Below are 24,328 nucleotides of genomic sequence, written 5' to 3' on the forward strand. Positions count from 1 at the left end.
CGCAAATGTGAGACCTATTGTACCCTACGGACGAGCTCAGCAGACAGCAATTACTACCACACACACACACCCAGAGCCACACACACACACACACCCAGAGCCACACACACACACCCACACACCCAGAGCCACACACACACACACACACACCCAGAGCCACACACACACACCCAGTCACACACACACACCCGCAAACCCAGAGCCCCACACACACCCACACTCAGAGCCACACCCACACCCACACACTAAGAGCCACACCCACCCACACCCAGAGCCACACACACACCCACACACCCAGAGCTACACACACACCCACACACCCAGAGCCACACACAAACCCACACACCCAGAGACACACACACACACTCAGAGCCACACACCCAGAGCCACACACACCCACACACCCAGAGCCACAGAACAAGACGTTTGAAGCAGCACCGATATCCTGTTTTTAGAAACTTTATCGCTTGTTATTTTAAAAGTACAGCTAACATGTTGGCAACGTCATACCGGTACCCGACACCAATCCAGCTCGATCACAAATGACAAATACATTTACATTTATCCTTCATGTACTACATTTGCACCTCTGTATCCACGCTATTCCAGTTTAAAAATTGGAACTCTCTCCCTCCGAACATTAGACTTGCAGAGACAGAGACAATATTTAGGAAACTTTTAAAAACCCACCTTTTTACCCTATAGGTCTCTCACTTTTTCCTGTTGCTCACTCCACAGCGCGGGGACACGCCGGGATGGCGTCACCAGGCGCTTTATAAACTCCTTTATTATTATTATTATTATTATTATTATTTAATCCAAAAAATGAACAATAAAGTAACTATCGTGCACCGTTTGCCTTATTTGTGGGTCTTTCTATGTCCTATTGTAAAACACTTCTCCGTACGTTTGAAATACATGAGCATCGCCAAACAGGGAATGCTGGAGCGGTTCCCTGAATCTCAGTTAGATAAACATATACATCAGTCAAGGCTCTTTGATTGGGAAGCAAAGGGTTAGCTGAATTTTGCCACAAAGACAAACATCACTTGATAGACTTTCAGGTAGTGTGGTTTCCGCAGTCTACGGTTTAAATAAAAACTTCAACAACACTGGAGAATTTATTTAAAGAGAAGGCGAGTCTTGGCTGCTGCGTTGCATAATTTAGCTACACATCATGATAAAGGCCCTTTAAGGGGTGATTGTTTATGCTCGATGCATGGGCAGCATGGCTTTTTCCAGCCAGCTCACCCCCCTCTTCACGTTACGCACTCAGGAATATGTTGCAGCAGTATGTTTACTAGGACGATGGAGACATTTAAGGAAATCTCGTTTCAATACTCGACTGCGCGAGGTGGGTCTTCTGTATGTAGTACCTCTGATGCTACAATGTTCACCTGTCGCGGTGATGCGTGGTTTCTACGGCGATATTAACAACTGCCTGGCGTGTACAGGAAGCCAGAAGGCCCATACGTGAATCGCGTCATCGCTGCATACCAACGACCTCAATGAATCACACATTAAAAGTGAGTCTGCACTAATATAACATACCAGGTCAAGAGGCGTGAGCTCTCAGGACTGACACACCCACAATATGCTGCAGCCTGACATGTGGCTATTTTGTACGGAACTGAACTGCTGAAAATATGCGGAGATCACACAACTGCATGTTCAACAGGCACCTACGAGCACACGGACAGCGGGAGGGGGGGCGGGAACGGACAGCGGGAGGAGGCGGGAACGGACAGTGGGAGGGGGGGCAGGAAAGGCACAGACAGCGGGAGGGGGTGCGGGAAAAGCACGGACAGCGTGAGGGGGGTGCGGGAACGAACGGGCACACGGAAAGCACTCACCTGGACTTCCTCCGGCGGCGGACGGCCGCGGAATGACCAAAATAAACATGGACAAACAAAAAAATAAACCCCGCCCACCGCCGCACTGACGTGACAAAAGGGGCCGGATGGAAAAAATTCTCAGAAACGCCCACGAGTCGCCTCGCAAAATGACTGACGCCTCTGTTTTCCAATGGCTAGTCTCCATTTATGGAGCTAGCCAATGGGAAACAGGCGAGACGAACAGCCATACTGGTAAACAAAAGTTTTGCCCTGCGCGAACGCTGCTGCGCAGCGGATCGCGAGGCGAAACCTAAAAACGCTTACCACATCAAATATCTCGTACACTGTTTAGATGATGTACTCGTTCAGTAAAAAAAGCTATTTTGGCGAATTTTTAAATCTTTTTCACACAAAGGAACGGATAATAATAAAGTTGTTTATAGAGCACTTGGTTACTTCAGCCAGTGTTCCTGTGCTAAAACTTCATACTCGGGCAACACCTATGAGGCAAGCTCCAATATAGTTTTAAGCCTCCTTTGAAAGATCAATTCAGAGCTTCCTTGCCAGAGTACCAGGGGCAAGGCATTCCACTGTTTGGAAGCCAGCCAGCTAAAGGAGCAGCTGTATAAATACGTATTTTCTGAGCCACAGCGTCATTTTCTGTTAAATATTTATTATGAGTAGAAGTACAGTAGTGTGCAGGCCACAAAGCGTTATTACGAGCATTTTCTAAGCATGTCACAATAGGGTCAAGCTTCTTAATTATGTTTGTGCACATTTCAGCAATATTAGGTTTATTTCTAGTTAAAGCAAACTTGCTTCTTTGCATTTCTTTGGCCTATATACATAGCTATGACTGTCTATTACAATTTGCACATTTCAAATGCGTGTCATTTCAGCTTTTAATTTCACATTAATCATTGCACATTTTAAACTGCGAATCTAAATAATTTGTATTTTAATTAGTGGACCTTACCACTATCTCAGAGACATTTGTCCTCCTCAGAATGTTGAAAGACTAGATAAGCCCTGTTTAAATTCGAACGAGTTACTGTTACAGACGCAATAACCCACTAAGCTGCATTTTTACTGAATTGATATGGTATGGCATTTGTATCACAAAAGCAAGTGCTTCCATGGTCAAGGTCTCTTCTGTGAAGGGCCAGAAGGGATGTATGTTTTAAGAGGAGAAGCTTGCAAGGTTTTCCTTTTCAGTGTAAGCGTTTAAACTGTGTCTTTCATTCTAAACCTTAATGTGCTAAACATTTCTATATATCGTTACTGAAACCAAAGGGTGCAATAAATTCTAGAGAGTGACGTCGCTGGAGGTTCTGGGGAACAAAGCCAGCGAAAGAGCTGTCATGAGCAAGGTCCTTCAGCCAATATGTGGGTGAACTGGTAAGACACGGAAGACAATGACAATGCATAAGGGAATGACAGTGCAAAAGTACACCTCGCGTAGCTTTGGCTGCTAAAATACTCGGAGGTTGTGTGTTGTGTCACCCGTTCTCGCTTTAATGCACTCCACTGGAAGTGACAGCACCGCAATCTGAAGGTCAGCTGGGAGTATTCGCTAAGTGAAGAGGACAACAGTCCAACAGATACGTCCAGGGTATGCAACTGAGGGGCCGACAGCTCTCATCTTAATAGGGGTTGGGGTGAACTTATGAGCCCGTTCGGTGGGCCATAGCAGCTGCCTGGCACCTCTCTCTTGGGATTTTGCCACCGCCTCATCCTTACCTGTATTTCTTGAACAGCTGGTCTGATTCCTTGAACCCATTGTTGAGTAGATGGTTGATCCCAACGAGGGCCAATTCAGCGTCATCGGGAGACTGCAAGAGCTGTAGTTGTGTATGGTACCTAAGTGCGTTCTTTTGACAACACTTTTTCACTTAGGCAATGTAAGTAGTGCCAGTAATGGAGTATGTGTCTTAAGTTTTGGAGATGACTGATTTCTGAGAATTTTGAGGTATTTCTGTCAGCTAGAAAGGACCATATAATGTATAGTTAATAGAAGTTTATGTCCTGCATTAGGTTTCGGTGACATAACGATCACAAGGGGCTGCGCAGAAAATGCGTATCAAGTTGGAAAAGGGGCATGGGTTAGAGTCAGTGTCTGAGAGATGGCCAGCGAAAGGTAAACAAGGTGAGAGTATGTATATGCCAGGCTTAGGTTTGTGATATAACTACACTCGTCTTTAAAAGTGGGAAACGGTATGATGTTTGTTTAAAAAAAAACACGTACGCCGATGTTTCCCTTAGCCTTAAATTAAGTGAGATGTCCACAATTGCTCAGATGAACTGCGACCTACAAGGCGTCTTTTTTTGCCCCACTGCAGGTGGCTGGAGCGTTCAGCTCCAAGAAGGTGGTTGAGTCCTTCCTGACAAACCTACAAAACCTGCCAGCTACCTGCTTTTCTTGAGCTCAGTCCCTTGCCCGGTAGATGGCGGACGCACCCCCCTCCCTGCCAGTACCACCCTGCTGCCCAGCTAGTAACGCCCTCTCTCTACAGTCTCCTCGACGCTGCACTTCACAGTGGGCCCTGCTTCCACATCCAGGCGACCAGCAAGTAACTCCACTTGTCATCGCCGAACAGCAGAATCACTACGCGAGGGAAAAGCAGCGCCGCCATTTTAGACTATGTTCATTTCACTTTCAACTACATACATTAGGTCCGGTGACAGTGCCATTCTGAGATTTTATCCAGAATCAAGTTGCTTATTTTACCGGGTTTTAAAGCATATCACGCGCTATTACTGAATGCAACGAAAGACTCGCTTCTTGTTTAAGTTTCTGCCTTACCATAGATACTTGTATATTATGTTGGTTAAAATCTCACGAGTGTGCATTGTGGTATAATTGATGACTTTGGTGCACTATTTTGCGATTTACCAACCGAAGGAAAAGAATGGGGGTTGAAAATAACCGCCAAACAAAAAAATAACGGCACAAACAGGGGGGCAGAGGCTTACCTCATGGCCTCGGTAGACGCTGCTCGGAACACAGCGTCCTGTAGGGATTTGGGGGCGTGCTCTCCTCTTCCCATTGGCTGGAAGGTAAAATTCCAGCCAATGGGAAGAGGAGAGGGCGCGACTTAAAAAAAGACACGGAAACGCCCCCGAATCGTGTCGAGGCGGGCCCTGAACTCAGTGACGCTCCTCTCCTCCAATGGCTGGCCAGCATTTACGAGGCCAGCCAATGGAGAAGAGGGTGTGTTCAGGCCCCCATACTACCAACAAAAGATTTCGGCTCCGCCCACCCACTGCTTACGCAGTGGGACGGTAGCCGAAACCTAAAAATGTGATCCATAACAAAGTTAGGTTTACCCAGTGATTGCTTAGTTGATTTCTTTGCTTTTTTACCTATCTATCTTCGAGGGCCCCCCCACCCCATTATCCAAGGCTTTCCTTTTCCCCATAGGGACGTTTCAAGCGATAACTAAAGGACTGCAATTGTACAGTAATACAATGCAAATACTGGTGACTACAAACAAAGGAAAATGGATGTGTGCTCAGACAGTCAAAATTTGAAATATGCGCTGTATAGCCACTTTCATCCGAAGAATATTCCAAAATGCCATTCGTGGCCAATGTTCACACAGAACACTGAATTACAATTTGCAGGCAAGCAGAAAAGAGGGAACAAAGAAAGTCCATCTGTTGTCATGCACTAAGTTTAGCCCACCAACAAACTGGACATGCAGAAGTTTCAGCATAAGACATTCAAAGTGGACAGCAAAAAGGCTGATCTCCCGACACAGAGAGCAGGGAACCATGCAGTAAATTGGAACTGGATTTTATGCAAATGCTGAACCTTACCTGGTTGGGGTGCAGGCAGACGCAGTTGATAGGAGCATTGACTTGGAATATTCGCTGGCACTGAAGGTTGCGGGACCTAAAAAAATATATATATATGTATATATAATATCACTAGTCAGGTAGGCGTTAGTAATGCCAAGTAATTTAAAACATTTATTTTATCATTTTGATTGTCTTGAAAGTGGAAACAAACCATGGCCGAACCCTGAACCAAGTGTTTAGAAAATAAAGTCTAAATCCCTCTCATCTAAAGGAAAACATCAACTGGTCTCCGAGAAGAAAAGTATACAACCAGTAGACGTTATAGACTCAATATAAGTACCCTGATTGAATGGTTGGTTCTTAACAATTCAATAAATGGGCTGATAATAATAAGATTCCTCTCTGCAGAGATTGCGAAGCCAACAGGAATGTTTATGTTGAACTACTGTTGTTTTCCTACATTCCATGTTGTGTTAAAGTGTGGCACCAGAAGGGAAAAGCCTGTTCAGTAATGTTTGAGGTTAGAGATGCCATTAGCCGTAATTAAACAAGCATTGGAAATGCAATAGGTCTCGCAGTAGTAAAGTTTGAGCTATAGGTGTTATTTATTTTTTTGTTTTTTATTTATGTGTTGTTTTTTCTAAATAGCTAAATTAATAGCTTTCTTCTTTACAAAGCCAATAGTTATAATTTTTGGACCACTTATCAAAGTGAGGGTGAGGGGTTGAGGGTGAGTGAGGGTGAGGGGTTGAGAGTGAGTGAGGGTGAGTGAGGGTGAGGGATTGAGGGTGAGGGGTTGAGGGTGAGTGAGGGTGAGGGTGAGGGTGAGTGAGGGTGAGGGGTTGAGGGTGAGTGAGGGTGAGGGTGAGTGAGGATGAGGTGTTGAGGGTGGGTGAGGGTGAGTGAGGGTGAGGGTGAGTGAGGGTGAGGGTGAGTGAGGGTGAGGGTGAGGGGGTGAGGGGTTGAGGGTGAGTGAGGGTGAGGGGTTGAGGGTGAGTGAGGGTGAGGGGTTGAGGGTGAGTGAGGGTGAGGGGTTGAGGGTGGGTGAGGGTGAGTGAGGGTGAGGGGTTGAGGGTGAGTGAGGATGAGTGAGAGTGAGGGGTTGAGGGTGAGGGTTTGAGGGTGAGTGAGGGTGAGGGGTTGAGGGTGAGGGGTTGAGGGTGAGGGGTTGAGGGTGAGGGTGAGTGAGGGTGAGTGAGGGTGGGGGGTTGAGGGTGAGTGAGGGTGAGGGTGAGTGAGGGTGAGGGGTTGAGGGTGAGTGAGGGTCAGTGAGGGTGAGGGGTTGAGGGTGAGTGAGGGTGAGTGAGGGTGAGGGGTTGAGGGTGAGTGAGAGTGAGTGAGGGTGAGGGGTTGAGGGTGAGGGGTTGAGGGTGAGTGAGGGTGAGGGGTTGAGGGTGAGTGAGGGTGAGGGGTTGAGGGTGAGTGAGGGTGAGGGGTTGAGGGTGAGTGAGGATGAGTGAGAGTGAGGGTGAGTGAGGGGTTGAGGGTGAGGGGTTGAGGGTGAGTGAGGGTGAGGGGTTGAGGGTGGGTGAGGGGTTGAGGGTGAGTGAGGGTGGGTGAGGGGTTGAGGGTGAGGGGTTGAGGGTGAGTGAGGGTGAGGGGTTGAGGGTGAGTGAGGGTGAGGGGTTGAGGGTGAGTGAGGGTGAGAAAACATGATCAATAGTGATTAACATGCCCTGCTGTGTGTGTGAAGTGGGCGTGTCGCGATATTAGGACTGTGAGAGTAGGATGCTGACCTGTGAAAGGAGAACTATCCAATTGGGATTGGGGCAAGGCAAGCAAAATTGCAATGCCCACGATAGGTGCTACCACGGGCGCGTCGGTTCTGGCATCCAGAGGAACCGGTCAAATGAGCTGGGGAGGAACGAATGGAAAGTATTGAGCACACATATAATGCACGTGAGCTCTGTTGGCACTAGGATGGGGCGTAAAAGATTGTCCTTACCAGCACAGTGATGTGAAATCATGACATGAGCAGGATGGGGTCCGGGAAAACGGTCGGTTCATATGCGGCTGGTGGGATAGAGCGGGTCATGAATTAATTTATGAAGGTGAAGAAAAAGTGGGGTTGTTAGGCTAAGGTAGCCGCATACTGCAATTAGTTTTACCTAATCGAGCTTAATTCTGTGGCGGCGAAGTGCAGTAGCCAAATGGTTTTCAGAGCCAAGGGGAGGCAACAACTGCTGTGAGTGGCTCCATCCTGCAACACAGGTCATAAAGCAACCAAAAGGTGGCAGAATCGCAGGAACAGAAACGTGGGTCGAAAGCTGAAGCGATGTGCGGCTCTCGGCTGAAACTGCAGTACTTCCGACCAGTGTGCGTGTGAGAGCGCTAGTAAAAGCCCGGAAGCGGGCGTGGCCATGCTTATGTAATTAGGGGAAACAGCTCGTTTCCCAGATTGGAAAGATTGGGGGACATCTTGAGGAGGGAAAATGATTTATCCATGATGAAGAGAAGGGTAGAAATATCATTAGTAGGGAGAGAGACAAAAGTAGGGAAAAGGCAGAACCTGACGAAATGTACAAAATATATGTGTGATATGCTATATAAACAATTGAAATTAAACAGTAATAATATTGAGACAGTATCCATAAGGTATGTCATTTGTATATAGTTACAATGGCTGGTTCCGTAGTGTTTATAGCCATATTAAGACAGTTAATTACAAGAGTTGTCAGGAGTCGGTAAGTTAGTACTTTAAAAGCTCAACTAACAGGCCTAAAAATAAACAAGAAAAGCGAGTAAGAGCAAGAACAGGGAGCGTTGCGAGTGGCATACAAGACGGAGGGAAGAGAGGGGAGGGGGAGGAGAAATGCGACACGGCGGGAAGGGGAGGGGGCGGAGCGGGTAAAATAAACAAGACGGAGGGGAGAGGGGAGGAGAAATGCGACACGGCGGGAAGGGGAGGGGGCGGAGCGGGTAAACAAAGACGGACGTGCACGCGCTTTTAAGCTCAATGCGCATGCGCATTGAGCTTAAAAGTCACGGGCACTGCAAGGAATCGCCACGATTCCTTGCAGTGTAGATAAAGAGTAGATAAGTCCCAATACTCTCGCCTTGCTCGATGCGCATGCGCATCGACAGGCGAGACCTAAAAATACTAGCTGCCCTTATTAAACACCTTTCCACTTGGCTTTAAACCATGACGTAGGCAATTAACAGCTGTTTCCATACTTTGAAGTATTGTATACAAAGTTATCTCTGACAGTCAGCTGGAGCTCTCTGCAGTGAGACTGCAAAACATACAAAACGTTCAACAAGTTTTACTTGAGCCTGAAGCTTTTGATCTAACAAAAACGAAAAACAAAGAAAAATCTTTGTTTAAATGTTTACAGATCTTCCAAAATAGAAGATAAGACATTCTTTCCTTAAAACGAGAACAATCCAAGTATCAGCACATACTGCACAGAAGAAATTGGTAATGGTAAGGCAGTACGCAGAACTGGGCCTAAGCCTGGGCTGCTGAGTGTAGGGATTCAGAAATCATCACCACTTTCTAAGTTACAAGTTTATTAATGAATTAACACATGAAAGTCGTTTGCGTAATCATCCCACCACCTCTACTAGCATATGACAGTCCAATAGGTGTAACACTAAGAACACAACTCTAACCCAATGAACAAGCACGTTCTCTAGTGTATGTTAAGGTTTATTATCAGTGAGTAAAAATAAAAATCAGCAAGGCTCCTTTAAGTGCAATGTCACAACTCACATACAAATCACAGAAATTAAGATTATATAGCTAGCTCTGCACTATTTTCCCCAGGCCTAACCCGCATTCAAAGAACCATAATCAATCTCCACTGCAGACAACGTAATCAATAGTTTTTTTAATTAAAAATGTTTGGTCAGAAATGTGAACTAACAAAGATATCCATTTCTAATTAGTAAGACTCTAAGAATGTACCATTCATTATGTCACTTGCTTTAACATAGACCAAATCTACCCAATCTCTTCCGCAATCTAAAAATAACAGCATTTAAAAGATCCTTTTCAACATCTGAACATCCTTTTGCTTAAAAACAAATGCTTTCATTTGTAACCTTTTCTCGACTGTGGAAGTGCACATAATATGGTAAAGAAAGCAATTGGCAGAGGAAGAAACAGTTTCCTTGTGTTTTTTTAACCATATGTTACTTCAAACTTCATGAGCCAGAATTAACAGCCCTGGACAGTTCTTAGGAAATCTGGAGATGTCCGCTTTATACAACCCACGGGGACAGATTTATGTATGCCTACTCAATTGTGTATTTTTCAGTAACAGAAGTGAATGACAGACAGTTGTCTTGTTTTCTATTTTAGATACATTTAAAACAAACTTCCCTTTCAAAAGGCAATGCAAGTAAAGCTTCCTAGACAGACCCTTTAAATGGCATTCCGTTTTCCCCAGTTGTGCTTTTATCATATTTACATGGTACAGTGGGGTTCTTCTGCTTTTCAGACCCCAGTCACGTCACCTGGTCTGATCAGGAGATAGATAACCTTAGGAAAGCCCCTCTCATGGGTAAATCAGGGTCTTCTGGAGGACGGAACATGAATCCTCTTCTATCTTCAAATTGCGAGAGTATTCAAGCACACTCAACCACGCTCAAAGCTATAACGAGGCAAGAATCTTTTTCCCAAGATGTGACAGCATTGATTTAGAAGTCTTTTCGTGCACCTCACCCGTATTTCACTTACAGCAGGCCCAGACACTAGTGTGCAAATATATGGGGAAAAGTATGAATATGAGGCTTATGCTTGGTCATTCTCTGTCCTTGGGTCCCACTGGAGTGGTCTCTCCACCTCAGACTAGCTCATTAAAAGCCCTTGATAACACTCAAGGATCACAATCCCCATGTGCCCCTAGCATGTGTTAACAGCTTTAAAAATGCAATGACTACAACCATATAACTTCCATTATTAATGCCCATCCCTGTCTTCTGTCTCTCCTGTGGATGAATTTGCCCTATTATGTCCCTCAAGGTTAAGGTTCACCGGTGATGCAGCAATGTGTGGTGATAAAAATTCACCGCAGTCTCTTAGTCTGAAGACAACTATCTCTTAAGGACCAGTTTAGGCTCCTGCCATTATGCACAATTTCCATCCTACTGATACATTTGGAAAGCTTGTCTTTGAAATTTTTCCAAATCACTAATATCTTCTTTCAATTATAGTTACTAATAATAAAACCAACATGCAAATATAGCCCTTACTCTCCCCATGGTTTATGCATAGCTCAAGGGTTTTAAAACAGACACCTACTCTCCAGATACAGTATGAAATGAGGAAGTATGAAAATAACGCTAGTAACCCAGTATATGATTCTCTTGTCCAGTTCAGTATTCTCAAAGATGATGGCATTGCCAAGACAATACCAAATTGGCTCTGACACGTAGCAGACACAATTCTCTTCATATCTGAAACTGTTTAAATTAAAACTGGCGATATATGAATCCAGCAAGAAATAATTACTATGAAAAACAGAAGCTGAAGTTGCTTGTCACTGATATAGTGGGAAATGCCAAATTTAATTTGTCAATAAGTCACATAAAATGCTGTTTTTCAATTTAGATGGATGTTGGAAAGTTTAAACCTGCAGAAGGGGTAGAGGTAAAATTATGTAGCCACTGCACTATTTATAAATATATCTTGACATTCAAATTGTCGCAATATTGAGGGTCCACAGATACAGAGATATGGCTGCAAAATATATAATTGTGTGGAAAAGTGGAATTTATCTTACTGCAGGAAAAGTATCAATGAACCTATGAAGTTATCAATCTTTGCTTGCAGGAGTAGGGACGTTTTTAGTGCAGAAATGTTATGGTAACTTTTCTAATTGTAGGAATGAGTTAATGTTATTGATGGCTGCTCTTTCTAGATATATAGAAAGTCAATATAAATAACTCATTGTCCATTGTTGTGTGCTCTCTCCCTCTTTTCATTTGCAATACCAAGATAATAAATTGTTAATAAATTGAAAAAGCTTTATTAAAAAGAAACAATTCTAAAGGCACCGGCACCATGGGAGCACAGAAAATTGTTCTATTCATATATTGAAGACGCAAACTAAGAGAATGAATCATACTGCTGCATCCAATTCACAATGCCATGGACCTGAGGTACATTTTATCAGCGTATGTAAAGCTAGTCCAATTAATATTACAATAGCCCATTAGAACCGCAACCCAGCAGCATAATGCAGAGTCTTGAATTAGATTTTTGATTATGGGCAGTAAACTTTTTGTGCTTCCCATGGGTATCTAATTTTACATCGTCTTCCATTCACGTTTAGAATGTTCTCCTTCATTTTGTGTTACCTTAGTCACACTAATTTGCAAGGCTGATGGCTGTTATGGTACTATGCTTGAATTATAAGGATATAATAAAGTTTTTTCTTTGCAGAACAGAAACCTACAGAGTTCAGTTTACATACGCTCGAATAAATCAAGTTTTCTGAGTGTAATGGGTGAGACTTTTACAGTGTGGGCACCCAAAAGCAGCTTGCAAATGTGTGTGGAATAAAATAAAATAAAAAACGACTATCCCGCTCACCTGTGTGACCACTTACAATCCAGTGTCTAATCAAGTGTCCCATATTATTCAGAAACATTGGAAGATATTGAACACTGGTAACCAACAGTGGGAAAAACCTCTGTTTTCGTACCGCAAGGGGGAGAAGCCTGAAGGACAATTCAGTGCCTACCAGACCACAACAGCATACCAAACAAATCAACACCATACACAATGCATGGGGACTCCCGAAAGTGACCAGGCACTATCCATGCGGTGATTGTAGTGTATGTAACTTGACAAAGACTACCAAATCCCTAAATCTGGACCCAGGAAAAGTGTGGGAGATACACAAACACACAAATTGCAATACTACCCACGCCATATACTTTATCATATGTCCTTGTGGCTTAAGGTATATAGGCATGACCAGCCGCGGAGTCAAGACATGCATCTGTAAACACAGAAGCAACGTTCGGTGCAAACATAACACAACACGTATGACAAACCACTTTACAGAGAAAGGGCACACAACAAACGACATGGATTGGTTTGTTATTGAACAGCTGGATCCTAACACCAACAATGTACAATGACGACGTCTGGAAAAAGAACAGCGATGGATATATCGCTTGTGCACCCACCTCCATGGTCTAAACGACAATATACCATGGAATAGTCTGAACAGATGACCTTTTTAGTGGTCATCCTCACTCTAAGATAATTTACCTTATTTAACATCCTAATCCGTTATCTTCATATGATGACCAAAAATGAAATGTATATTGTGCTGTTCGTGCATATATGGCATATGTATATAAAGTGGTCTCCTACATTTACTGTGGGGTCAACATCTGTCCATCTTATCAGACGAACCTGACATTATGCACCTCTTTCCTCTTTGAAAACAAACGTTTAAAAATTAAAAAAACAAACATTCAAGACATTGCCACTTTCTTCGAAAGTCTTATTGTTCTGATCTTTAAAATAAAATGGTTTCTGATCTTTAAATTGTTATGATTTAAACACACTGAGATCTGTGCTTTTTTCGTGTGCTCTAACAACAAAACACATAAACCACTACGTGAACACTCGCAAGAACCTCTTAAGTTACCGCCTGATGCTCAAAACGACCGTGAGAGGCATCCTAGTCTTTCTACGCCGACGTCAGGGAGGCGTACTGATGTGTCACGTTGACACCAGGAAGTCTTTCCTGCGGCAAGACAACTCAAATAGGAGCTCCGGTCACCACCACAGGAAACATCCTGTTCCTGAGGAGACCCGAGTAGGTGGCACTGCGGGCGAGCACCTTGACGAAGTAAGATCTTGCTAATATTGGCTAAAACCAGAAATGCGTAAACCCCCTTCTTTGCAATTCCCAATACTCTCTTTTAGTATACTGTCAGTAACAGAGTTTGGGACTAATAATTTCCTTCTTTCTATTTTTGTACTCCTCCCTAGTGTGTGACAATAGGTGCTCACCCCTCCCGGGACCAGATCAGTATTGAATTTTCGTAAATAACGTAAATATTACAATTGTCTCTAATACGGGCAATTTAACCATTGGTTTTCCAAAAATAAACCCACAGACTCAGATTATCACCAAATAATAGTGATAACAGCTATGTTTGCACGGCGCGTCTCAACCGGACCCACGCAGTTTCTCGGCCCCCGGTAAAGGTGACTATCACGCAGTATATAGATAGTCCACGTGTTTTGCTGCGCCTCACTCTTCACGCAGTTTAGCACTTTTTTTGATTAAACTTCAACTCAGCGCCTTGATTAGTCCGGTCACATGCATGTTACTTCACTTGTTATATTTGAGTGCATGACATGTGTATGAATGGCGCCACACGTTTACCTGACACCGAGTGCTTTAGCAACCACCACAACAGTATATGAAAATAACCAAGAATGTGGCATAAAATGTATTCCAGGTTGCATATCTTATGTGTTATGTGTTGTACTGTGCTGTATTGTCTCACTTTCTTTTACAGGTACATGCACATTTGTGGACCCAAATTACAGTTAGTCCACAAAGCATATACAGCACACCTTAGCGTGTGTGCTTGAAATGCGTATACAAGTGGTTTAAACTTTTTACCACTCACTTTTTTAATGTTTTTCACTTTCACTTTTTAACTTTTGTGAGAGAGGTCCTGAAGAAAGCCCTATTAAATCTGGCAAAGGGCTGAAACATGTAGACCAGAGATAACTAAGACACAATCACTAGTCTTAAAACGTTATCCGCTCATTGATTTTAAATATACCCTGGGCCACTGGAAATACAGTAATTATCAGTTACAGTCTCAGAGGTATTTTTATATCACACCACTTCATCACATTCACAAAAAAACAGCTCCACTGTAACCAGGTGTCGCAGCACAGCGGAGTAGCATTCGGCTACTCAGCTGGGAACCCGATGATGAAGCATGACACCAACTAGGTTGGTGTGTGAGGGTTCTTTTAACAAACCCGTGTGGCGCTAGGCACTGCAGTGTTGGATAACCAGTTAGATTGGTCCGGCCAAGTTGTTTTTATAACCTGAATTTAAAAAATGAACACGGCTAGTAGGAAACATATATCATATCAAAATCATCATATATAAACTAAAACAACTTTCTATATCACAAGTAAAAAGTAAAATCATAGCAAAATAAGATGTTTTTAATCAAACAAGCATTTATTCTTTCCTAGGCTCCAATAGAGCTATATTAAAAAAGAATCTAGTGATTGCCGAAACAACCCAAATTGCAACTATAATAGAAGTATTTTTCCAATCCAAACTTAAGCGATTTGCTGCATAATTTGCATACCAGGCCATTTAATTTGCCACAAGAGGACAATACATCGTGTGACAAATTACTTACCTTGTGTTTCTTAAGCACAAAAGCAAAGTCTTAGTTTGAAGACCTTAGACGTTGCCATGCTTTTTTGGGGCATGTACAGCATCTAAACACAATCAACTAAACCTTCTACATTTACTGGAAGCACGTTTTTGAAGTAGATTAGGAGCCCCTCGTTCAGAAAGTCCCATTGAAATTGTTTGTCGACCCCACCTTAACCATGGTCTTAGTTTGAAATACTCCTTAAATCTTGATTTCAGCTGATCACAATGAAAGTACATTTCTTTATATTCAATTTGCAAAGTTCTTTTGAAAGTAAATGTGGCTAATTTGACAGCAAAAAATGCTTTTGTAAAAAATATAAAATGTAATGGCTGATGTTTCAAGGGTTAATGCTTGAAGGAACCCGGATGCAAGAACTCCATGCAAGTCAGCCTCAGCACATAACAACCAACTCCGGATTACTTGATGCCAAGATAGCAACTGAATCATTAAAGTACATCTGTGTGTGGGGGAAGTTTTAAGACAAAGGACTGGTGCAGGGAAATATCAGAAGGTGGAAATGGAACAGAACCATCACCTGAGGTCCCATATCCTGGCCATGCAGTCCTCCCCTCCTGTGTACATCCAACGGCCATCCTCGTGAAATCCGACTGAGGTGATGTTCTTACTCACACCATCATAGTTGATAACTGGGTTCGGGTTGTTGGAGTTTAAGTCGTACATGCGGATGTGCTGATAGCCTTCAGGGAGCAAGTGGAGGCAATTAATGAACTAATTTGAAAAAAGGCACAGAGCAATAGGCGAGCACAAAGTACACAAGAATGCAGGAAATGAAGTTGTTCTACAGGAGAACGTGAGACCATCTTTTCCAATCGATTTTGGATTTAAATATTTATTAATTCTCAAATTAAATCAAACATTAAACACAGCACACCATCAAATAAAGAGAGAGACACAGGACACAAACCACATTTTCAATATTGGTCAAGTAGGCAGTTCCTAGGAGATACTTTATGCATAAGAATTCAAATTAAAATGTTCATCTGTAATTTCATTTCTTGGACTCAGTCAATTTAAAATTTTAGAAACTCAGGCGGGCGGGCCGGTGAGACAAGATGGAAGCCACACCGTGAGTGAGCTCCCGCCCTGCTCCTCATATCCTGCATCATCCTGGCCTCGCAAGGTCATTACTGCCCAGTCTCTGCTGCCTCTCATCCTTGAGGTACTTCAGACCGGCCCTAGAGAGGAGGAAGCCCGGGGAAAGAAAACTCCCGACGTTGTGCAGTCCCGGCATCGTGGCCCGCAAGGTCTGTTAACAGGCCTCGGCCTTCTTACCTGGTCATGGTGCCAGAGACCGGCTCCGTTGGGTCAAGGGCCACACTCACCTGCTCACCCTGCCCTGAGGTGCCGGTGGCTGCAGGAAGAGATGCAGCTGCCTGGTGGTTGCGGAGGCACATGAGGGAGGCTACTCGGAGAACTACTGTGGCCATCCTGATGAGGCGCAGGGCGCAACCCCCCATCCAGAGAAAACAACAGGAGCATCTTCTGGAAGTGAGCTTTCCCCGGCGGACTTCTTTGGGGGTACCTGGCTGGATGAGCCTGAGTGGGCCTCTAGGGGGGGGTGAGCCTTTGGGCCCGCCTTGCAGAGTGGGCCCGCCTTGCCACTTTTGAAGTTTTTGCGCCGCCTTGGCATCCACTTGGACGCTGCCAGATTCCGGCTTGCAAGTCTCTTTACGCTGGATGGTCGTCTCTTGTTTCTGTTGCTGGCCCCACCACCTGATCCCCCCCCGTTGTTCTCTGTGGCGAATGTGGGGCCCGTGTGCTTAGAGACACCTGTGGCGCCTCTGACGGGCCCAGCAAAGCGCTGGTGGGCATCGAACAGATTCCTCTAGGGTGGGCAGAGTTGAGTGCTGCTTGTGCTGCCCCAGTTTGGGGACTGGTGGGTCCGGCTCCTTTCGCCCGCCACATAATGGCCAAGGTTAAACATGCTAAGAGGGAGCACAAACCCGATTAATATGCTAAATCCCTGCCCCCAACAGACTCTATTGCATCAAAAGATTCGGACCCTAGGACCATGGAGGCCTCGTTGCTGGGACAGTCAGTAGATAATGTGGCATTTCTGTTTGCAATCCAGGACTCCAGGTCAGCCTAGAGACTAAAATTGGGGACGTCAGGGCAGATTTCTCGCTCCTCCGTCAGGATTTGCTTAACTCGATCAGGCAAGTTCCATAGGGGTGTATTTCGGTCCTGGAGGATATGGTGCAGACGATGCAGTGAACGTTCCAGCCATGGGGCCTCACCTGGAGATATTCCTTGAAACTTTGCTGCATAACTTCGTCCCTCCTGACCAGATATCCTCAGGTTTCCTTATAGAATGCACCCACAAGGCACTGTCGTGGCGCCCACCACCTGGTCGGTCAATTACCAGAGGAAATTTTTCTAACCAGTTGTGAAAAAGCTATGTAACATGGGTCTCCTTTACATGCTCCTCTACCTGGCCAAACTGAAGGTTGTCTCTCAAGCGAAGACATTTTTCTTCGATCACCCAAGCAGAGTGTGGGGATAGGTCGAGGAGGGGGGCTCCACATGGAGACCCTACCATGCCAAGTCTGATCGGCGGCGCTACCCTAGGCTCGAGCCACGAGGGGTTCCGAGTGGAATGGAGTTTTCGCAAGGACAGTAGAGGTGCGTCTCAGCACCCTTGGAGGCTCAAGGGTTGCGGCACATGCTTGAATTAGCTGTCAGTGAAGATTCCTCGTGGCCCAGGCTGGACCATGAAAGGCCAGAACAATTTTACCACATGCTGACTGGGTGCCACAGTGATTGCAGACAAGGGGCAAACCACGTTTCATTGTTGTCATTTCATTGTAGTAATGTTTGATGGGCGACAGATGCTTCTGGAGGAGAAGTGTAGGGCGGGAGGATTTAGTTATGTTTTGCTTGGTCCGTTTGGTTTTGTTTACTACTTCCTTCTTTGCAGCGTACATGCTGCACCCCCACACCCCCATCCGTACAGGTCACCTATCACAAATCTTACTCTCACTCTTTCGATGGGCCACCATCTAAAAGTATTAACCTGGAATGCTAATCGCCTCCTTGACAAAATAAAGAGAGGTGCAGTCCTGCACTAGGATAAGCAGCAGCAGTCCCCTGCAGTGTTGTTGCTCCAAGAGACCCACTTGATGGGAGCCAACTGCCCCTTCCTTGCTCACCATAACTACACAAGGGGATTCCGCGCCAGCTTCAGCAGGGGAGCGGGGGTGGTGGAGATTCTTTTATGTCATTCATTACCTATTGTGTTTGTCAATTCCCATTGTGACATGTGGGGTCGCTCTCTTGTCCTGGAGGGCCAGCCATTTACCATGGGCAGGGTTTATGTGCCTCAGACGTTGGTGGCTGCCACGCCAATGTATCTTTCTGGAGTGCTGCTGCAGACACTACTGGGCACTTTCATATGGCGGGAGAATGTAATGCAAGTATGAATAGGGCACTTGATACATCCTCTGAGCACCCCTCCTCTAACACGCTGACCCTCAATAGGTGGGCACACTCTCGAAGCCTCGTAGAGGTCTGGCATAGATGCCACTCCCTGGATCAGGAGTTCACGAACTGCTCTGGCTCCCATAAGACGCACTCCTGCCTTAATTATTACTTTGTGCCAATGGACTCCCTATCACTTGTGCTACACACCCATATCCTCTCCCAAGGGCTGTCCGATCACGTCCCAGTCAAGCTGCAGTTGGGGTCAAGGTGTGAGGGGAAGCAGGGTGTCTGGAGGCTCAATACCTTGTGGCTTAAGGAGAACGCCCTGGTGGATCTCCTGAGAGTTGATACCGCTGAATATTTTGAGTTATTCCAACACACAGTGGACTCCCCTACGTCTAAGACAATAATCCGTGGTATGGCACTACAGGCAATCCACGGTCGCGAACACGATAGGAAACCTGATCATACATACACTCTTAGATTCCCAGACACTTATGCTGGAGCATTCTGCGGGGCCCCACCTTCAACGGCCCATAGGCAGCAACTGGAGGACCTTGGTGGGGCACTGAAACGCACACTACTTGATTCAGCACATATGGCTGCCTCCTTAAATCAGTATTGGCTCTATGAACATGGCAATAAGACTGGCAAATTGCTCTTCTAGCTGTCCCAGAGGTGGGAGTGCCCTCACATTGTCCTGGTAATTCAGACCCAAGAGGGACACCTCACGTCTGACTTGGCTGAGATTACCACCGTGATTGCAGAACATTATCACTTACCATACAGCCATAGCTTACTGCTGCTGTTGGAATAGACCCACCGAATTGCAGCGAACCTCCCAATTCATCCTCTGTCATGGCCCCACACCTCCATGCTGTATGAACCCTTCACGCTATTGGAGGTGCAGACAGCCATCTCTGCCACTCCGTTTGGGAAAAAAACAGGCCCAAATAGGTTTCCAACAAAACTTTTATAAGAAATTCTCTACCCTTCTGGCCCCCCATCTGCTCTCTCTTTTTTAGGAAGCACACCATATCAAAACTCTGCCTCCTGACCCGGCCACTGGCATCACCCTCCTTAGGCCAGGGAGGAAGCCGACACTTTGTGCCTCCTACATACCCATTTTCTTGTGAAACATAGAATCCAAAATATTAGCAAAAATTATGACATGTCTGGACATCGATCCATGAAGATCAAAAAGTCTTTATGCCAGGTAGCAGTATGTGACATTGTCTGCGTAGTCTCCAGACGGCCCTTTCTTACACTGACCAGCTATCAGGCCCGGCTGCGCTCCCACTCGTCGATAATGAAAAAGCCTTTGAAACGTTCCACTGGCCCCTTTTATTCCAAATTCTCTGCCGCATGAATGAGCTTAGGCTGCTTGATCTCATTGAAGCACTGTACGATTGCTCTGTACCGAGGGTCCGGGTCAATGGGACTCTTTCCATGCCCTTCATATACCGCACGGCAAGAGACAGGGATGCCCCCTGTCCCGTTGCTTTTAGCTTTTTTGATTGATCCTCTAGCAAACTGGATTAGAACAGATGCCCAGATCCAAGGTTTCCCCTCGCACCAAGAAGATAAGATAGCGCTCTTTATTGATGATATGCTGCTCTATCTGCAGTCTCCCCAGACGACTCTCCCACGCCTCCTTAGAATGCTGAAGGAATATGGTGATGCGGAAGGCCTTCGGGTTGAATGGGAAAAGTCACAATTTATACACTTGGTAGGCCCTTTTCCTGCCACAACCTGAAACCTGACTGGGGGTCACCTCGGGTCCCTTCAAGTATCTTGACTTCCATATTACATCCAACTCACAGGTAGCATGGGACCTCAACATTGCACCAATCCTGGCATACACATGTACAGATCTTGTTAATTGGGCCCCCTTCCCCTGAATTTGCCGGGCTGTATCACTTTGTATACAATTTGGGTCCTACCTACATTTCTCAATGTATTACAGAATTACCCCTTTGTTCTACTTATTTCTTTCCAGACCTACAATCCATGGCAATGAGGTTTTACTGGGATTCAAAGGACCCGCAGAGTCTCCCACACTAAATGCACGCATCCACCTATGATGGGGCCTGGGCTCCCCTGACCTTGGCCTTTACTACTGGGCCACACAAATGGTCCTGATTAATGAATGACTGTTTGGGAGTTTGAAAAGAGACTTCCTGGCATCTAGAACTACATATGCGCGAAACCTCCTTCCACGTTCCTCCCCTCAGGTCTCTAATATTACACTCCTGTGGTGGTGGGTGGCACTTTTGCATATCTGCTGCTTAGGTGCACCAACGGCAGGCTCAGACTCCTCTGTGGGCCGGGACTTTTCTATAATGAGTTGCATGCCTGGAGGGGTCCTGGGGATGGTACCGGATTGGGAAGATTATGTTGGGGGACCTGTGGGACAAGGACCATATTATTTTCTTTGATAATCTCAAAGCTGAATAGGACCTTCGTAACTCACAATTCTTCTAATATTTCAAGTGAAGCAAACCCTGGACACATACAAAGAGTCACTCACAAAGGTCCCTGTAGCTAACCCCTTAGAGTTGAAGGTGACCATGGAACTCTAGGGTTGTCAGGGAACTTCCTGTCTATACCGTTCACTTCTCCCTAATGCCCCAGACAGTCTGCTTAAGCTTAGAGGGAGTTGGTCAGCAGATCTGGGAGAGCTGGACGATGATGATGACTGGTGCAACGCAAAGATGGTGCCCTCATAGGCTCTAGAAGATGGGGCGTCCAAGCTCGCCTGCCTGCACGTGCTGCGGCGACCTCTCAGAGTCCTTTTAGCACGTTTTCGGTTTTTACCCAGCTGTACAAGCCTACTGGTCCTCAGTCCACAGGAAGGTCACAGGCACACTGCAAGCAGCAGCAGAGTTAGATTCCAAATAAAATTATTTAAAAAGTTTATAAACTACCTACCCAGCAATAACCGCAAAACCATAGTCCAATGCGTTCATAACTTCGCATCTTGACTATGCCAATGGACTCTATTTGGGTCTGACTGCAGGACTGTGCCACAGACTCCAGATAGTGCAAAAGGCTGCTGCCAGTCTGGTCAGTGGCATTTCACTTAGACAACACATCTCCCCTTACCTGCACAAACTGCACTGGCTTCCCATCTCCAAAAGAATTGAGTTCAAAGCTATGAACCTGGCCTTTCGGACTACCAAAGGCAAAGGACCAGCACATCTTAGGTCGAGTCTTCGCCCATAAAGTAATTCCAGAGTTGTCCACTCTAACACCAAACTGCTACTAATCACTCCTAGATTTAAAAAAGCATGATCTGGAGGTAAAACCTTCGAAGTGTGTGCCACCCAGCGTTGGAACAAACTTCCGCTTCACCTCCACATGATTCAGTCGGAATCTGAATTCCGCAAATCCCTTAAAACTTTTCTTTTCTGCTAGTAAGTTTCCGCTTTGGACCAACTGCTGTCTGCTCAATAGCGCCGGGACACACCGTTGGGGTAGCTGCGCGCTTTATAAAATACACAAATACAAAATACAAATACAAGGTGGTGCTTTGTGGGATAATGGATGGCTGACTGGACACTAAATACCATAGGTTATTTGCTGAGATTCGTTATCTCGTGGCCAAACAGGACATTGCTCAACATTGGCGTTCACCGACCCCTCCATCGCTGTCTACTTGGCGGAGAGGTATGAACTTCTGCTGTTATGCCGAAAAAGAGATACCCAAGTAGCCAGTATGTGGCAAAATGTATACGAAATTCTGGGAAGCGTGGCCCTCATAGTGCTGGTGTGCTGCTTACTCCCTGAAGTTATTCTGTTCACTTGGACTCTTTTGACTATGTTTGATTGCGTTATGATATTTGAACTTGTCCCAAGCAAACGTGTCCTTGTATTGTTTGTATATGGCTTATTTAAAAAAACAGTGAAAAGATTTAATACAATTTATTTTTACAGTGATCTATGCTCATCCTGGCGGGAAAGAAGAGATGGTTTTCCTATAAAATAAATTCTCATTTCAGTATTTGTCTTTAGACTACTGGGAAACATCTTGCCAATGCGGTGTCAATACTGAGAAATGCGGACATAGGAATTGGCATATAAGGAGTACCGGATCCTGGCGATTATCTTAACAGAGACTTCTGGGTTATCGGTAGGGATTCCGAAACATACTGAATATACAAAAACTGTGCAGACACCAGGACAGCAACACCTCCCTGTTTTGACTCATTCGCTATTGCTGTTCATCACTCTGCACGCTCACCTTTGTTTTCTTATCTTCGGTTCATTGCCCTTTCAGGCCCTTAGCTCTCCCTCCCAGTGTAACTTCCTGCTTACCTTCTGAATCCTTCCTTTGCTTGTTACACTCCTCTGGTGTACACTGCTCTACTATAGGTAATACTGCCCATGATCCTGGTAGCCTTTCCATTTGGATTACATCTTTTAGCAACTACATAGTATACATGCTTGTGCCTCCAGTGGGCCACTTTCCCCTCTCTCAACAGCCCCGGAACCTCCACTCGGCTATTCAGTTTAGGCCTGATTTTGGATGGGACTAGAATTAGTTACAATCTTTCTTTACAGAAAGACAAGTGTTTTAAGACAGAAGCTGAGTTGTATACACTGCATATTGCAGGTTTTGTATTGCATAAGGTGGACTTTGTGTTTCTTTTATTCAAGATATCGGAAGAGTGATTAAGAGATCTCGAGTGATGCTCTGTTTGGACCCAGTGTCTTCTGGGTCATATGCCTGCTCCTATATTTCTTGGGTTCCTGCCCTACATATTATTTAGTTCCTGGATTGCAATAGGTATAAGGCTGGGATTGTTGGCTATACTCCTGGGGATTAACATACCCGTAAATCCTGACCATCTATTTGAAGCAAAAGACTGTACTGATTTGTTTTCAATCCTGTGAATGGAACAGACTATTCCACCATTGCGGGAAATATACAGCTTATATAATTTATATCACCAAAATATTTTCAAGATAGGTCTCAGAGATCTGATTAAAAAGCACTAGAAGATGTGCGCTGCCTGAAGGAGAAAAATATTAAACTAATTTCGTCGAGTGGAATCATGCACTGAGATTCAACTTTGGAATGCCTAAATCTGCAAGATTGGGGTTCTTCCACATAACAATTTCTTAGGAGTAGGAGATCTGTATCAGTAACCAAACATCAGTAACTTACCTGCAGCTGCAATCATGCTGCGATCAGGTGTAATCTCCAGGGAATTCACTTGCTGAGCAGATTAGTTAAGGACGCATAGGAAGATGAAGTTCTGTTTTTTTCTAGTCCTAAATTGTTAAAACAGTATGGCCCAACACTATGCTGAGGCTGATTAATCTTATAATTCGTAGGTTCATTTTTTCTAAAAAGAAAATATAAACCATTTTTATACTACTAACTGGCCAGAGTTAAGTCAAGAAATGTCCTGAACAACGATCTATGCTTTGAGCTTTAGAACAAGAGGTAGATTACATGAACTTATCACTTTTTTCACAATGTGATTCTCGAATACTGAAGCAGGTTATAAAGTGTTTCAAATTCCAGTTCCAATGCACGCACGCGCACACAAACATATGGTCAGTCACATACACAGGTCTCTCTATTACAGCACAATTCGGAGCTAAGCGTAACCTTCCCCCATGGACACATGCAGCCAGGCTCAATCGAAAACAGCCCTCTCTCCTTCCAACAGTTATGAGCATGGACATGGAACAGTCTTGGTGAGCATAAGGTCCTAATTCTAAGACAACCGTAATCTTTTTATAGCTTCTCAAAGCTCTGAATAATGGAAAGCAGAGTAAACTACATTTCCTAAGCTTCCACAGTTAAATAACTTTTTTTTTACAATAATATATAACTTATGACCAGGCTCCAA

The 24,328-nt window shown here is 44.8% G+C and overlaps 1 protein-coding gene across 1 annotated transcript in view; it reads right to left on the bottom strand.

Annotated features, from left to right (window-relative positions):
- The window catches only part of MLST8 (MTOR associated protein MLST8), a 69,048-nt gene that overhangs the window by 26,147 nt on the left and 18,573 nt on the right, over positions 1 to 24,328 (bottom strand). Inside the window, exons 3-5 of the mRNA XM_086940479.1 lie at positions 23,635 to 23,686; positions 15,559 to 15,721; positions 5,655 to 5,730 (exon numbers count right to left, since the gene is read on the bottom strand). Coding sequence (XP_086796605.1) covers positions 5,655 to 5,730; positions 15,559 to 15,721; positions 23,635 to 23,686 — 291 coding nt within the window. The remainder of the gene's footprint in view (positions 1 to 5,654; positions 5,731 to 15,558; positions 15,722 to 23,634; positions 23,687 to 24,328) is intronic.

This window comes from Lissotriton vulgaris, chromosome 10, assembly GCF_964263255.1.
Source record: "Lissotriton vulgaris chromosome 10, aLisVul1.2, whole genome shotgun sequence".
Taxonomy (NCBI): Eukaryota; Metazoa; Chordata; class Amphibia; order Caudata; family Salamandridae; genus Lissotriton; species Lissotriton vulgaris.